The 17,215-nt window shown below is 39.6% G+C and overlaps 2 protein-coding genes across 2 annotated transcripts in view; both read right to left on the reverse strand.

Annotated features, from left to right (window-relative positions):
- Nucleotides 1–100: 100 nt before the first annotated feature.
- On the reverse strand, nt 101–10,403 carry LOC131469638 (probable polypeptide N-acetylgalactosaminyltransferase 8). The gene is made up of 11 exons (XM_058644849.1): nt 9,169–10,403; nt 4,576–4,930; nt 4,335–4,501; nt 3,818–4,004; nt 3,223–3,420; nt 2,959–3,073; nt 2,585–2,770; nt 1,766–1,903; nt 1,580–1,672; nt 1,304–1,474; nt 101–1,102 (listed from the first exon to the last, which is right to left on the reverse strand). Exons 1-11 carry the CDS (start codon nt 9,326–9,328, stop codon nt 983–985), a joined length of 1,890 nt encoding a protein of 629 aa, XP_058500832.1. The 5' UTR covers nt 9,329–10,403; the 3' UTR covers nt 101–982.
- A 2,505-nt stretch (nt 10,404–12,908) lies between these two features.
- Nucleotides 12,909–17,215, reverse strand: part of LOC131469640 (probable polypeptide N-acetylgalactosaminyltransferase 8) — a 17,494-nt gene continuing 13,187 nt past the window's right edge. The window contains exons 3-11 of the mRNA XM_058644851.1: nt 17,118–17,215; nt 16,517–16,703; nt 15,922–16,119; nt 15,658–15,772; nt 14,923–15,108; nt 13,909–14,046; nt 13,722–13,814; nt 13,444–13,614; nt 12,909–13,237 (exon numbers count right to left, since the gene is read on the reverse strand). The exon at nt 17,118–17,215 is cut by the window's right edge and continues 69 nt beyond it. Coding sequence (XP_058500834.1) covers nt 13,118–13,237; nt 13,444–13,614; nt 13,722–13,814; nt 13,909–14,046; nt 14,923–15,108; nt 15,658–15,772; nt 15,922–16,119; nt 16,517–16,703; nt 17,118–17,215 — 1,306 coding nt within the window. The 3' untranslated portion in view covers nt 12,909–13,117. The remainder of the gene's footprint in view (nt 13,238–13,443; nt 13,615–13,721; nt 13,815–13,908; nt 14,047–14,922; nt 15,109–15,657; nt 15,773–15,921; nt 16,120–16,516; nt 16,704–17,117) is intronic.

Here is a 17,215-nt window from a genome sequence, read left to right on the forward strand (position 1 = left end):
GGCTTGGCCCAAGGATTCCAGTGATACATTGTTCGTGAAAAACGGATGAACAAGTCAAAAGTTAATGTACATACATGCATGTCCAACTTTGTCCTGTGTGTCAATCGAGCCTACGTTGACACACGGTATCACCACTTGAACCCAAGTAACGGGTGGTCTGCTGTTAAATTATTACAATATTGGGGAATTATTACATTATCAGGACCTGCGAAATGAAGGATAACCTGATAATGTAATAACCTCCCGTTAATGTAATACTTTATTACATTATTGGTAAAAAGTGTATTACATTATTGGTAAAAAGTGTATTACATTATCAGGTTTTATTACATTTTCAATGGACTCAAGTGCACATTTTTATTACATTATCGGGGTTATTACATTACCGGGGATTTATTACATTATCAGGTTCTACACCGCGCTTCGATCAATGGGGAAATGTATTGGTCGGTCGGGTCGGTTCGGACGGACAATTCATGCTGGTGTGTCAGGCCGGGTTGGGTTCAGGCTTCATGACCCGTGGGCCGGTTCAGGTCTGGTTGTGATTTTTGAAATCAGTGGATGACCAAAGATCCAACAACTAGTGGCGATTGTATACTATCTTTATAGAAGCAGTTTGGTACATAGTGATGTACAGTCTGAAATACTGTATATGAAAGAATATTCAGAAGTTTTGCTTCTGTCCCAGCTAAAACCCCCTCATATGAGAATGGCGAAAAATGAGGCATGTTTGTATTATTACTACAGGTTATAGGATCAGCTGAATTTGTCACAATTTGAAACCTACATTTTTAATCATTTATAAAATTAACAAGGTGGTTAGTAACACATTTTCCTGTGGAGAGACAAAGCCAGAAAATATATTTATACTTACTTTTCCCATACAAAACAAGAGGCAATTTAAATTGCCATAATTTTCATTTCAAACATTCAGTTTTTGCCCATCACCTAAGAGCAGAGAAGTACTTTTTTTTTTTCCAATTCAAAAAGCTTTGATTATGTGTTGGATTGTCCATCTTTGGCCAGAGCATTCCTGTATCAGAAGCTTGTGATCTTTCATCTCCAGACATCTTTCTGTCCTTCTATTCCTCAGTTCTTTGCCCTGGAAAAAGAATATGTGACTAAACACATTACTACTTAAAAGTAAACAAGCACATAATGACAACAGTGAGCATCATAATCTATAAATCATCCTGAATTCATTGACTTCAGGGGTTGAGACATGAGAGACTGTTGACAATTTCTAAAACTCCTTTACAACATTTTCCTCAACTGTATGCTTGTTTTAATAGCATATCTTTACCTGAGTAAAGTCCCAGTATATTCCCATTCCTTTCTGCACGGCCTCTTTGCAGTTGTAAAGACCAGGATTTGTTTCATTTTTGCCAGGATCAGTTAAACACCTGTTGTCATTGTACTTGTGGGCTTTAATGCCACCAATGTAGAGCTCACCAGTCCCGCGGTAATATGTGATCTGAGGACAAAATGGTGAGAAACAAGAATGAGCAGTTAAAAAAAAAAAAAACATCAACAATGATGCAAAGGCAGATTATGAACACGCCTTAGCTGCGTCACATACTTGTGGACTATAGTAGTAGCAGTTGTAGGCAATTGGTGTGTGACCTGGCACTGGGCCTTGGTCTATGCACATGCCAGCATCAAGGTTCTTCATCTGTCAGAGGGAGATTAATCAGTGTTTCCAGTGCAACTGTATATAATGGATTCACACTCCTGCCTATTGTTCTATTAATAAAAGTAAACTTACTCCTCCATAGCCAAGTATGTTGTCCCAGGGATCCAACTTGGGATACACGTTTTCCAGGTACCATTTGAAAGGTTTACACTTCAACCTTTCTCTGAGTTTTTTCCTCTCGGACACATCCCCAATGTCAATTCCATGATTCTATAGAGGCAAAGAACTTGGCATGATTTGTCTCTTATAATAGAACTGCACATGTAAATGACCTAAATGTTGCTTTCCCAGCTAACAGCGTAAAACAGTGCACTTGCCACCGCTGATTGGTAGAGGTTGTAAGGTGTTGAAAGCGCTCAAGAAGTCGAATAACATGATCCTCACATATGAACCAGGCACATCCAGGTAGGAATATGCCAGTGCAGCATGTTCCTGGTAGGCGAACTGGAAGGGGTCAAGATCCTCAGCCCGTCACAATATGTGGTTCTGTACATGCAGCACCTGGCGTATACCTGGATGTGTCAAGTTTGCATTTGTTCAAAAGCGATTCTTTTATTTTGAAAGGGTAAAATACCGGAAGTAGGAAAAAAAGAGAAACGTTGTTCAATTAAGGCTGCAAACGAAGTCTCAAGCACGTTTGTGGTTTTTTGTTTTAACACCTGGCTGACGATCGCACAAGGTCTGTATACGTTTTATTTTATATTATATGTGTTTTGAGTTGGTTTTAATCGCAGTAAGCACTTTATAGAGTTTCATGTTCATGTGAATGTTATGCTAGTAGCATCACAAGGAAAATGTATATTTTGAAGTTATTACAGTTGGTTAACCTGCACAATTAATTAAGAAACATTAGTTATTATTTTTGTTCCTGCTGACTACATTTTGCTGTACCTCAAATGGCACGTTCCAAGCCAGGTTGATGTTGTGTTTGTATTCATCCATCCATATTTCTGCTACCCTCAGGGCGTTTCTCCTCATGACAGAACTTAGGTCTAACTGGTAAGGCTTGTGCCTCCTCTCAATATGGGCGATCTTGGAGCATGGAACTACTTCAACACTGCCTCCGCATGTCCACACCTTCATGAAAAAAGTAAGTTTTTTTAACTTTATATTCTTCAATAAAATGTCATCAGTCACCAAAAATGACCCCCTAAGTAAAGCTCCAGTGAAAACAGGAATAAGCAATTCAAAAATGTAGTCTTTTTCTTATAGGAAAAGTACTGTCCACCATTTTGTTTTGTCAGAGAGTATTGAAATTTACTCACACGTATTCCCAGCTCAACATTTTCTCCACCATACACCTTCATGCCTTCATCCAGGGCACCAATTTCCCCAAGAAACATCCTGTCAGCAGCTAGGATCCCCATGACAGATGGACTTCTATAGAGAACGGTGAAAATTGGATCATGAAAAAAAACTAGATCATTTAAAAGTAGAAAAGTTGGGTAATCAAAATGTAATTTTATCCTAAATGAAATAAGAACCATGATATGATACATTACTGAAAAAAGGATCCTTTTTGAACTTACTTCCCAGGTAGTGAGCCGTCTTTGAGCTTGTAATATTCAGGCGTGAAGCTCTCATACATGCACCACAAAGCCCAGTCAAAGGCGTGTGCTGATGGAATGTACTTAATAACCCTGAGCTCATCAAAGTTGACTTTGTCAAATACTGGCGACACCACCACTGTTCGGTCAGCTTTGATTTGTGTCAGCAGGGGTTCAGCCCTATATATGGGGAAGGGGTGAGAGACAAGACTCCCGTTATTAAAGCTCCATAAAGATGAGGTTTTGTTATTATTGACAAACTGTGACTGTCTGAGCAGCTCAGTGGTCACTCACAGGCCAAACTGGGCAGCTGAAAAAGAGATGATTCACAAACTTAAAAGCTCCCATATAAAGTGTATTGTTATTATTATTGCTGCCAGTGACATTTCAAGCACTACAGGCTCTTCCTCAGACTGTTTTGCTTGAAACATCACTTGCAATAAAAGTTCTTTAAATAGGAACATGAACCTGTGATTTCCTCCCTTTTCACAGTTATGAAGTTTGTATTCAAAATGGTATTTGTCAGTGATGGTGATGAGCGTGAACAGAAATTGCTGTATGTTAGCCACATTCTTACCACATCTCATGGACTTCAATGTGTGCATCGAGAATGGCAACCACATCAGCAGTCGCAGCTCTCAACCCCGAGACTCTGGCGTATGAAAGCCCTCGCTGCTTGTTGTGCCGCACTCTTGTGATATTAAGAGTTGGGTTCTCTTGCTCAAGGGACTTCACATACATGTCCAGGTCGCCCTTCAGATTTTCTGAATGAAAAAGGAGACCAGTTGAATCAATGTAGTACCACATTTGAAGACGTTCTTCAAAAATAATTTCTCTGACACTGCATTTAATTTCAATTAACTTCATTCCTGAATCCAAGTGAATTTTTGTACCAAATTTGAAAGGATTCCCTGGTGGTATTTGGAGATATTTCTGTCAAAATACTTTAATTTGAGGTTTCAGTGATCTTGACCGTTGTCTATGAAAATCCAACCAGTTCATCCCAAAGGTGCATTTACACTGAATGCAACTCAGCATCAGAGGTTCTGAATATAAACTGAGTTATGGTTTTCCCAAATGGGTTTAAAACCAACCTTTGGAGCTGTTGTCATCCACCATTATTATCTCCTTTAGTATGTTTTTAGGAGTGCGGTTGATGATGCTGCAAAGGGCCCTTTTGATGACAGACAGAGCTTCATCCAGGTAGATTAACACCACTGCGAGACTTGGCAGGTCTTTTGGATAAGTCCTTTTCAAACATCTGTTGAGAGACAGACAGTTAAATGATATAATCACTAAACACTGATAAGAATGTAACAATCATGACAGTTATACCCTGGTTCCCTGGTTTCTGGAAGAGGTCTATCTAGAGGAAGTCGATCGCTGAGAAAAGCGTTGTATCCATACATGTTAAACAGAGCCAGCGCCTCTTTTTGGTCAACCTCAGACAGATTGTGTCCCCACTGTCCACTGAACAGTGGAGAGTCCGGGTACAGTTTCTTAAATGTTTCGGCTTTGGCCACCTCTTTGTGCTCTCGGATCTTTGCTTTAGGTGGTTCTTTCTGCTCAGTCTGCTTCTGGACCTCTGGCTGCTGTTGGTCCACTGCACTCCTTGTTTGTCTTTTTCCATCATCTTCAAGCATTTTCTGCATGGCATCTTGTTTCTTCTCAATAGTTTGAAGTACGCTGACTTTTTTTTTTACGTGAAATTTGAGAAATCAAAAATGACAGGTACAGAACAAATTAGTTTTTTTATATATTAATACATGTTTGAAAATATTTCCATGAAGAAATTTGCCGAGTTCAATTTTAAACAGTCTTAATGATTAAATAAATTTTTCCTCTAAATATACAAAAACAAAATCTGTTTTGTTCACGTTTTGCATGCACATGATAATATCTTGTTATTGCCACCCGTTCTTCATATTCAATCATATCCTACATGTGTACATCAATGTAGGACACTGCGTTCTACTTCAGTGATTACATACATCATATTTTATGTAAGTGTCTGTAAGTGTCTTTTATTACTTTAGTACTTCTTGAGTAATCCAGGGTCAAACTTCACTTTTATCAACAGAAATGAGCCCTTTGTACCATGTACCCCTTGCTTTGCTACTAAAGTTGGAGTGGAAACTTTGGCCAACCCATGAAGCCTTTAACCTATGGTGATCCTTAGCGATCAAATGTGTCTCCTGTAAAAAAGCAATTTCTGTTTTAAGATGTTTTAAGTGGGAAAATACTCTACCCCTTTTTACTGGACCATTGATCTCTTTAACATTCCAAAAGACAAATCTCAGACAAGATACCCCTTTTTTTGTAGTATTAGCCATAAACAAAATTGTAAGTACATGGTAGGAAAAAACACTGCTTTGTAGAAGGACGTAATGTTACAAATGCACAAACAAAAATACAAATAAAAGCAAATCTGTAGGATCTACCACCCCAGTACCCCAACACAAAAACCCTTAGAACAGTGAACAAAAAAACACCCCTAAACCTCCCTAAGCTTGTCCTAAGAATGAGAACTAGCAGCGGGACTCTATAGACTCTGTTACTTCCATGTGACATAAATCTGTGAACTAAACACTCACCAAGCAGATGGGGCTCCTATAACTATATGTCTACAATGTGCAATAGGCACAAAGTAAGTGGCTATAGCTGGGGGCAGGAGCACCTAGCTTGGGATTGTAAGGTCTTAACAACAGCTTCCATCCTCTGTGATTTTCATTTAGTTTTCACTCGCCCTAACTTCAGTATTAGTGAGACGGTTGTTAAATGACATCACCTGTTGACCTAGTGAATCCACTGACTGCATCAGAGATTCAGTTAACTGTTGAATCGGGGTAGCCATGTCAGCTTTTAAGCTATCACGTTGTTTGCAGAATAGAGCCTCAAGGTCGATCATGGTGACTGGGTTGGAGTGGCCTCTGCTGCCGGCGCTTCTGCCCCCCGGGTCTGGAAGCTCCGGCGCGGCGGCCATGCTAGCTTGCTTGGCTGAAATGCTAGCTGCTCGAGTTGTTACTGACGGTTGAGAAAAAGAATTTGAGGAGCTCATTACGTCGCAATACACTTTCCCACATAAAAACAAAGTAATGCGTGAGTTAGCCCAAGTTCTAGAACCATAGCTACTACCTGTAGATTGCCCTGCCCGTGCTGGTACAGTACTGCTCCCAGGCCTACCTGTGCAGCATCAGTGTGTAAGATAAATGTTTTTTTCAGGTCTGCGTAGCCTAAGATTGGAGATGTGGAGAGGAGACCCAAGATTTGGTGGTAGTTCAAACAATAATGTATAGGCTTTATATTTGTAGTACACAGTGTATTGTAGTTACTTTATATTTTTAGTTTTTGGACATGGTATCTGTTTTGGTATTTATAATTCAGTTTTGTGTTCAAATAAAATATCTTGCCAATATTATCATGGCTGTATTTACTTGAGAGGGTTTATAATAATAATAATAATAATAATAATAATAATAATAATAATAATAATAATGAAAAACTAGTAGCTCGAGGGCTCGCAAGTGTGCCCACGTCACCTCGCGCACCTCTAGCTCATCTCCCGTTCATTCACCGCTCGCGGTACTAGTTATTTGCAGTCCTAGGTATTTTCAGCGGCGTCCCTGTGCAGAGTTAGAGGGCACTTCCTGTTTACAATGGCCGACTTCTTGTTGGGTGAAAGGCATGTCCGTAAAAGTGTTCAGGGAAGTTCCCTTGACTAACATATCAAGTTTTGTGCAGATCGGACAATGTCAGACTTTACTTCCTGTTTCGAGCGTTCTACTTCTGTAGGGAGGTCATCTTTTACAGACATGTTCAGGACGGGTCTGGGGTGGATACAACAATCCCAAAAAAACTGTAAGTGAAATTCTGTCAGTCGTCACCAGGGGGCGCTGTTTTTGAAATTGAATATTTTCATACAGGCGTCTTTAGGGCTGGACTGTCATCAATCCTAGCTGGTTTGGTTCAGATCGGACCAGGATTGGCAAAGTTGTAACAGTTTTTTAGTATTTTCCGCCACCACCAGGAGGCGTTGTTGTAAGAATGTAAGAATTTTCTGCAACATAGTCGTCTTCAGCAACTACCCATCATCAATCATAGGAAGTTTGGTTGGGATCGGACCTTCCATTGCGAAGTTATAAGAGTTCTGTTGTCTGTCGTGAAAAATCTGAATTTGCCGCAAATTTGGCGCCCCCATCTCGTACACCATGCGACATTTTAAAGAACTTTTAGCAACTTAAGCTTGTCAACTTGTCCATAGTGACGTCACCAAGTTTGAAGGTGGTCGCTCAAAAGCTGTAGGAGTTATTCATTCAAATACCAAATGTCATATTGTCTGCCATCACCAGGGGGCACTGTTTTGGAAATTGAATATTTTCATACAGACGTCTTCTGGGCCGGACAATCATCAATCCTAGCAAGTTTGGTACCAATTGGACCATGATTTGCAAAGTTGTGAGAGTTTGTCTTTTTGTCGCAAAAATCCAACTTTGCATTGTTGCCATGGCAACACCATTAAAAGATGTGTCATCATATTCAGCACGCACCATCTACCATGTGTTTTAAGTGTTTTCACCAATTTTGAGTTTAATACGATAATCTCTGTAAAAGTTATTCCCAAAATCATAGAGGAACTTTTTTGTTTTCTGCCCCACCAGGAGGCGATGTTTTCAAACTTGACAGTTTTTGCATAGACATCTCCAGCAATGGCCCATCATCGATCATCGCAAGTTTGGTTAAGATTGGACCTTCCATCGTGAAGTTATAAGAGTTTCGTTGTGTGTTGCGAGAAAGAAGATGGCAGCCTTCCTGTAGGATTCACAGGTAGGATTTGACCGTCCCCATCTAATGAACGTGTGTACCGAGTTTCGTTCATGTACGTTAAACCCAACAGCAGTTGTATAATACAAGTTTTTTGCGTTAGTGTTCAGCCACTTGCATTTTTTGACGCACATTCCCCGAACCACTTATATACGCAATTTTACACCAGGTCTGATGCGGCTGCAAAAAATAGGTAAAACACGATTCATTTGGAGGAAGAAGAAGAAGAAGAAGAAGAAGAAGAAGAAGAAGAAGAAGAAGAAGAAGAAGAAGAAGAAGAAGAAGAAGAAGAAGAAGAAGAAGAAGAAGAAGAAGAAGAAGAAGAAGAAGAAGAAGAAGACTTACAGTTTCAATAGGGTTCTTGCGCAACCTTGTTGCTCGAACCCTAATAAACAATCAAATGTTTTTATGTCCACAGGTTGATAAGCTAAGATGTGCACTTACACATCTCTACATTTGTATAGTGATACAATACTATGTCAGGCTTTTTTCTTGATTACCAGCTTAACATTGTGTGACTTTATTCATGAAATATTCTACAGAAATAAGTTTATCATTATTGTAATGAGGTTGAGTTCAATCTTTCCCAAAACCAGAATGTAAAGGCAATATTATTATATTTAATAACAATAAAGGAAGTAGCGGTAAATTAAGGTCTATCATCTCAGTATCATCATTAAAGTTTTATTGTTTTCTTATATTTTTTGCAGCACTCTGATTCACTTTACATGCTAAACGTAATTTCCTTGAACACACATTGTAGAAAAGTATTATGAACTAAATTCAGGACGTTACCTTTGGGTGAGGTGGGATTTGAACTTGAACTTTGCTCCAAATAATGCAAAAATCCTCTACAGCTATCGGCGGCTGGTCCCTGTGGCAAAGGCAAGAGTTATAACCACTACACCAACTGTGTGGCCGTCAACAGGTAATTTATCCAATAAAATTAAAACTATTCATTAAAAAAATTGGGACACTTCACATTTAAGAGCAGCTGATTTGACCACAGTTTATTCAGGGCCCTGAGGCCTGATGTTGCCATCACTGGTATAGGCTGCAATGGAAAAGTAACTTATTAAAGACAAGTAAACTGTCTCTTCTACTCACGCAGTTTGCTGATACTCATCTCCAGGTCAGAAGACCTCTTGATCAGTTGCGATGTGTCCAGCTCCTTTTCTGTCCCAGGTTTCAGAAATATGCCCAGATTAAGTACAAGTGCAATTCCCACTAACATGAAGACTGAGCGCTGAAACCAGACGACTCTCATCCTGACACTGACTGAGAATCAAGCCTCAGACCACAGCGAGCTTCCAGGAGCCAAGACTTTTTTACACTGGCAGTTAGAGCAATGAACATGGTCAGGTTTGAGATGAGGCACAGGTGTCTGTGATTAGTGCTGGAGAAGGAGGAGGTGCTGATTACCTTTGTTGTGACTACTCTGACCTTTTTACTGAACCTGCAACTCCCATGTAGCCAAACCCTACCTTTATTTCAACAGATAAACAACAGATTGATATCAAGACCTCTTTCACAAGGGTAATCTGGCGAAGAAGGGCAGCAGCACACGTCATAGTTAATAAAAAACAGGGAGATTATCATAAACAAATAAAACAATAAACATGGTCAGGTTTGAGATTAGGCACAGGTGTCTGTGATTAGTGCTGGAGGAGGAGGAGGTGCTGATCACCTAAAGGCTCCCATGTAGGCTTGACAAAAGAAACCTGGGCATTTGCCGACCCGACCTATGGCTTGGCCTATAAGCAGAAACACCCTTCATACCAATTACCCAATATTCAAAAAAAGAAAGAAAAAATTGACCTTTTGCAAAATTTAAACATCTGAACTATTCTATTGAGAGGAAACACCATTCCTGATTGCTTAGATACTGGTGTGTGCTTTGCTTGTGCCTGCTTTTGCTGCTCTTGGATAAACACATTTCTTTTTAAAAACAAAATTTAAACAACAAATATTCTTTAAACAAAATGTGTTTGCAGGTCATAAATAGAGGGATGACAGAGTTGTTTTATACCATAGCTTGAACTATTGCCACATACAGTACAAGACAAATAATACTCTTAATTTTGTAATAGGATTTAATTTTGCTAATCAAGACAACATTTAATAGACCTCAACGGGCCTACTCTTCCAAATGATATATTTGGTGTTTATCTTTGCTGCATCTCATAACCAGTTGCGGATGATGCCCAATGAACAAAGGGCAAATTTAGCGCAGCACCCACTCCGGCTGCAAATTAAACACAGCGTGTAGTACCTGATAATGCAATATATCCCATATAATGTAATAACCCCCATAATGTAATAAAAATTTGCACTTGAGTCATCTGAAAATGTAATAAAACCTTATAATGTAATAACTGTAATAAAGTTTGGTTAAATATGTTAAAGGCTTTCAGAGAAATTGGCTTACTTCCTGTTTGGTGACCTCAACGTCATGTTTGATTGGCTGCCACGGCCAAGTGCCTTTGAATTTCAAGATGTTGAATGCATTCGTGTGGCATGGTCTGAAGATCATCTGAACAATGTTTTGAGAAGATTACACAAAATGTGTGACAAGAGAAGCCTTTAAAAGTTATGGACCAATTTAAAGATGGCAGAAAATCCAATATGGCCGAAAAAAACATTAAGGATGCGTTGAACTCGGCTTGGCCCAAGGATTCCAGTGATACATCGTTTGTGAAAAACGGATGAACAAGTCAAAAGTTAATGTACATACATGCATGTCCAACTTTGTCCTGTTGGTGGCACTAGAGCTCTCGAGCTTGCGTTGTTTACACACTATCACCACTAGAACCCAAGTAACGGGTGGTCTGTTAAATTATTACAATATTGGGGAATTATTACATTATCAGGACCTGCGAAATGAAGGCTAACCTGATAATGTAATAACCTCCCATTAATGTAATACTTTATTACATTATTGGTAAAAAGTGTATTACATTATTGGGAAATGCACGTTATTACATTACCGGGGATTTATTACATTATCAGGTTCTACACCGCGCTTCGATCAATGGGGAAATGTATCGGTCGGTCGGGTCGGTACGGACGGACAATTCATGCTGGTGTGTCAGGCCGGGTTGGGTTCAGGCTTAAAGACCCGCGGGCCGGTTCAGGTCTGGTTGTGATTTTTGAAATCAGTGGATGACCAAAGATCCAACAGCTAGTGGCGATTGTATACTATCTTTATAGAAGTAGTGACTGAATTTAGGGTCATAGTTGTATTTTTGCTAAAATGTCCGAAGTGGTTGTGAGCATGTGCAGCCACAGCCGACCCGGGCGCCACCGTTGAGTTAGTTGCACATTCCACCAACCTAACAAGGTGAACAGCAAGGGAGTGCTGCGTGTCCTGAGCCAGAAACATCACCCACGATACCTCACACCCCTGGAGCAGGACCACTAGGTTTTACAACAGCTTTTTCCCCAAGGCCACCAGACTGTTGAATGAACAGAAACTGACGCATTAGCATCTTCACTTTGGCTACCACTACTGTGGTAGCCCTATTTTTAACCCGTATATCTTGTTTATTTTATACATATTAAAATGTTATTTAATACATATACATATATTTATGTATATATATCTATAATGCTGCTACTGTACTGCCAGCCATGTGCAACGAAATTTAGTGTGCCAGGAATTATTTTTTTTCCGGGGAAGTCCATTTAAGTAATACAGAGCATTATTTTAGATTTTCGACTCACAAGTTGCCGACTGTAACTGCACTGTCGTAAATATCACTCAGACACCGCAACATGCTTCCTCCTCCACTGTTCCTCAGCTCAGCACAACGATGTCATCCGACAAGGTACAGTAATTTTTCATGTTTTCCAGGAATATTACTTATGTCTATTACTTTGTCACTTAAAATAAAGTTAGAACCAGTCTTATACCTCTGCGACGCCTCCACTAGTGCTTCATTTGTAAGGCCACTGTAGCTGAGGAGGCAACGCAGAAGTATAATAATATAAATCAGCTGAAAACATGTACTTTCACCACAGAGAAAGTGGTCGCATTTAGAGGTGAGCTCATAGAAGCTGTGACTGCAGGTCTTTGCTGTTGTGAAAGAATGAAAAAAAGTGAAGAGAGGACTGAATATGTGCTGACGTGAACATTCATGTACATCACGATGCTCACTACACATGACACACTGCATGAATTGTCATTGTTTTATGGAGTCATATTACATATTGGCCACAGATGATGTCCGTTGGGTGTAGAGTTTGTAAATGAGCTTGTATTCGATTATAATTTGTAGTTCATTCAAAGTAAATAAGTTACAGTGTAACAGTGGCTAGAATCGTTCACGACATGTTTTCTTTCTCATGATTTTTATCACAGGATTACTACTCTCAGCACAAGGTCATTCCAAGCTGCTGTGTTTGGAAAATAGGGCATAAATGTCCTGAGCCAAGGGACACCCACACTGACTTCAGACTGAACTGACTAATGTAGAAAAAATAAAACTCTTTTAGCCAGTAAATGTATATAATTGATTACATTTTATATTGCTGTTCCAGCATTTGTATACTTTTGTTTTATTTATTTATTTGTTTATTTAGCCTTCACAAGCAAATATGGAAAGCTAATACAGTACAGGGACACACTGTAACCCCTCAAAAACAATGACTGATGTATCTACAGAAGCAAGTGGTACATGGAAATTAGTTTGGTACATAGTGATGTACAGTCTGAAATACTGTATATGAAAGAATATTCAGAAGCTTTGCTTCTGTCCCAGCTAAAACCCCCTCATATGAGAATGCTGAAAAATTAGGCATGTATGTATTATTACTACAGGTTATAGGATCAGCTGAATTTGTCACAATTTGAAACCTACATTTTTAATCATTTATAAAATTAACAAGGTGGTTAGTAACACATTTTCCTGTGGAGTGACAAAGCCAGAAAATATGTTTTTAATTACTTTTCCCATACAAAACAAGAGGCAATTTAAATTGCCATAATTTTCATTTCAAACATTCAGTTTTTGCCCATCACCTAAGAGCAGAGAAGTACTTTTTTTTTTTTTCCAATTCAAAAAGCTTTGATTATGTGTTGGATTGTCCATCTTTGGCCAGAGCATTCCTGTATCAGAAGCTTTCGGTCTTTAATCTCCAGACATCTTTCTGTCCTTCTACTCCTCAGTTCTTTGCCCTGGAAAAAGAATATGTGTGACTACTAAACACATTACTACTTAAAAGTAAACAAGCACATAATGACAACAGTGAGCATCATAATCTATAAATCATCCTGAATTCATTGACTTCAGGGGTTGAGACATGAGAGACTGTTGACAATTTCTAAAACTCCTTTACAACGTTTTCCTCAACTGTATGCTTGTTTTAATAACATATCTTTACCTGAGTAAAGTCCCAGTATATTCCCATTCCTTTCTGCACGGCCTCTTTGCAGTTGTAAAGACCAGGATTTGTTTCATTTTTGCCAGGATCAGTTAAACAGCTGTTGTCATTGTACTTTTGGGCTCTGATGCCACCAATGTAGAGCTCACCAGTCCCGCGGTAATATGTGATCTGAGGACAAAATGGTGAGAAACAAGAATGAGCAGTTAAAAAACCCCAAAAAACAACAACAATGATGCAAAGGCAGATTATGAACACGCCTTAGCTGCGTCACGTACTTGTGGACTATAGTAGTGGCAGTTGTAGGCAATTGGTGTGTGACCTGGCACTGGGCCTTGGTCTATGCACATGCCAGCATCAAGGTTCTTCATCTGTCAGAGGGAGATTTAATCAGTGTTTCCAGTGCAACTGTATATAATGGATTCTCACTCCTGCCTATTGTTCTATTAATAAAAGTAAACTTACTCCTCCATAGCCAAGTATGTCGTCCCAGGGATCCAACATGGGATACACGTTTTCCAGGTACCATTTGAAAGGTTTACACTTCAACCTTTCTCTGAGATTTTTCCTCTCGGACACATCCCCAATGTCAATTCCATGATTCTATAGAGGCAAAGAACTTGGCATGATTTGTCTCTAATAATAGAACTGCACATGTAAATGACCTAAATGTTGCTTTCCCAGCTAACAGCATAAAACAGTGCACTTGCCACCGCTGATTGGTAGAACATCTGCAGCATGTCACTGCAGACATTGAAGGACCTGAGCCGTCCCAAGAAAAAGAGGCGGCTCTGCCCCTTCCTGTACACTGCATCTGTCTAATTAGACCACTCTAGCTTGTCATCCAGTACCACCCCCAGGTACCACCCTCCACTCCCCCAATGCAGACTGACTGGCATGATGTTTTTGGTCTCCTTAAGTCCACCACTAGTTCTTTGGTCTTGGTGGTGCCCCCCCATACAAGAAGTCAAATAACATGATTCTCACATATGAACTAAGCACATCCAGGTAGGAATATGACCGGTGCAGCATGTACAGAACTGTGTCCTCCACTCGTATGCGTTCCTGGTAGGCAAACTGGAAGGGGTCAAGATCCTCATCCCGTCACAAGACGTGATTCTGTACATGCTGCACCGGGCATATTCCTACCTGGATGTGCCTGGTTTACATTGTGGTAGGTTATCTGTTCAAAATTAAGGCTACAAACGGAGCCTCGAGCACTTTTAGTGGTTTGTTTTAGCACCTGGCTGACGATCGCACAAGGTGTTTACGTTTTATTTTATATTGTGTGTGTTTTGAGTTGGTTTTAATCTCAGTAAGCACTTTATAGAGTTCATGTTCATGCGAATGTTATGCTAGTAGCATCACAAGGAAAATGTGTAATTTGAAGTTATTATAGTTGGTTAACATGCACAATTAAGAAACATTAGTTAATATTTTTGTTCCTGTTTTTGTTGTACTGACTACATTTTGCTGTACCTCAAATGGCACGTTCCAAGCCAGGTTGATGTTGTGTTTGTATTCATCCATCCATATTTCTGCTACCCTCAGGGCGTTTCTCCTCATGACAGAACTTAGGTCTAACTGGTAAGGCTTGTGCCTCCTCTCAATGTGGGCGATCTTGGAGCATGGAACTACTTCAACACTGCCTCCGCATGTCCACACCTTCATGAAAAAAGTAAGTTTTTTTAACTTCATATTCTTCAAAAAATGTGATCAGTCACCAAAAATGACTCCCTAAGTAAAGCTCCAGTGAAAACAGGAGCTAAGAGCTGCTTCATAAAAGCATTCCATTTGTATGGCCACAGTAAATGATTATAGAAACCAAAATAAAAAGATGACACCAGTCACCAAAATAACTGATTAGCAGCATCATATGTGGCTAGCTCTTTTAGTTGAAGGGAAAACTACCATAAGACAGTACAGCACTGTCACATGATCAACCAAGAGACTTCTGGGAAATGTAGTTTATACAAGAAAAAAAAAACCGAGTTTTTAGCACTATTGTGATTGTGATTTAGAGTGCTTAAACGTGAATTATAAGCTTTTCCTCTTTCTAGCTCTTGCTGTAACTACATAACTACAAGAAATGGCATGAAAGTTATCTTGATTCCCTTGACAAGTGAATAAGCAATTCAAAAATCTAGTCTTTTTCTTATAGGAAAAGTACTGTCCCCCATTTTGTTTTGTCAGAGAGTATGGAGATTTACTCACACGTATTCCCAGCTCAACATTTTCTCCACCATACACCTTCATGCCTTCATCCAGGGCACCAATTTCCCCAAGAAACATCCTGTCAGCAGCTAGGATCCCCATGACAGATGGACTTCTATAGAGAAAGGTGAAAATTGGATCATGAAAAAAAACTAGATCATTTAAAAGTAGAAAAGTTGGGTAATCAAAATGTAATTTTATCCTAAATGAAATAAGAACCATGACATGATACATTACTGAAAAAAGGATCCTTTTTGAACTTACTTCCCAGGTAGTGAGCCGTCTTTGAGCTTGTAATATTCAGGCGTGAAGCTCTCATACATGCACCACAAAGCCCAGTCAAAGGCGTGTGCTGATGGAATGTACTTAATAACCCTGAGCTCATCAAAGTTGACTTTGTCAAACACTGGCGACACCACCACTGTTCGGTCAGCTTTGATTTGTGTCAGCAGGGGTTCAGCCCTATATATGGGGAAGGGGTGAGAGACAAGACTCCCGTTATTAAAGCTCCATAAAGATGAGGTTTTGCTATTATTGACAAACTGTGACTGTCTGAGCAGCTCAGTGGTCACTCACAGGCCAAACTGGGCAGCTGAAAAAGAGATAATTCACAAACTTAAAAGCTCCCATATAAAGTGTATTGTTATTATTATTGCTGCCAGTGACATTTCAAGCACTACAGGCTCTTTCTCAGACTGTTTTGCTTCAAACATCACTTGCAATAAAAGTTCTTTAAATAGGAACATGAACGTGGGATTTCCTCCCTTTTCACAGTTATGAAGTTTGTATTCAAAATGGTATTTGTCAGTGATGGTGATGAGCGTGAAAAGAAATTGCTGTATGTTAGCCACATTCTTACCACATCTCATGGACTTCAATGTGTGCATCGAGAATGGCAACCACATCAGCAGTCGCAGCTCTCAACCCCGAGACTCTGGCATAAGCAAGCCCTCGCTGCTTGTTGTGCCGCACTCTCGTGATATTAAGAGTTGGGTTCTCTTGCTCAAGGGACTTCACATACATGTCCAGGTCGCCCTTCAGATTTTCTGAATGAAAAAGGAGACCAGTTAAATCCAATGTAGTACCACATTTAAAGGCATTCTTCAAAAATAATTTCTTTGACACTGCATTTAATTTTAATTGAGTCCAAGTGATTTTTTGTACCAAATTTGAAAGGATTCCCTGGTGGTGTTTGGAGATATTTCTGTCACAAGGCAAAACACTTTAATTTGAGGTTTTCAGTGATCTTGACCGTTGTCTATGAAAATCCAATCAGTTCATCGCAAAGGTGCATTTACACTGAATGCAACTCAGCATCACTGATCACTCGTGCAGGAATAAAAACCAGAGGAACCAGTGACATGTGCACAATTAAACAGATTTTGTCAAGCCCATCCTGTCTTCCAGTGCTTCTGAATATAAACTAAGTTATGGTTTTCCCAAATGGGTTTAAAACCAACCTTTGGAGCTGTTGTCATCCACCATTATTATCTCCTTTAGTATGTTTTTAGGAGTGCGGTTGATGATGCTGCAAAGGGCCCTTTTGATGACAGACAGA

Source organism: Solea solea, chromosome 12, assembly GCF_958295425.1.
Source record: "Solea solea chromosome 12, fSolSol10.1, whole genome shotgun sequence".
Lineage (NCBI taxonomy): Eukaryota > Metazoa > Chordata > Actinopteri > Pleuronectiformes > Soleidae > Solea > Solea solea.

What these genes read in the sequence shown, in the direction of transcription:
- LOC131469638 (XM_058644849.1), bottom strand. Translation starts at nt 9,328, where the DNA reads ATGAGAGTCGTCTGGTTTCAGCGCTCAGTCTTCATGTTAGTGGGAATT. An exon ending in CCAGAAACCAGGGAACCAGG is followed by an intron (nt 4,502 to 4,575) that starts GTATAACTGTCA and finishes GTCTCTCAACAG; the next exon opens with ATGTTTGAAAAGGACTTATC. An exon ending in GACGGCTCACTACCTGGGAA is followed by an intron (nt 3,074 to 3,222) that starts GTAAGTTCAAAA and finishes CGTTCTCTATAG; the next exon opens with AAGTCCATCTGTCATGGGGA.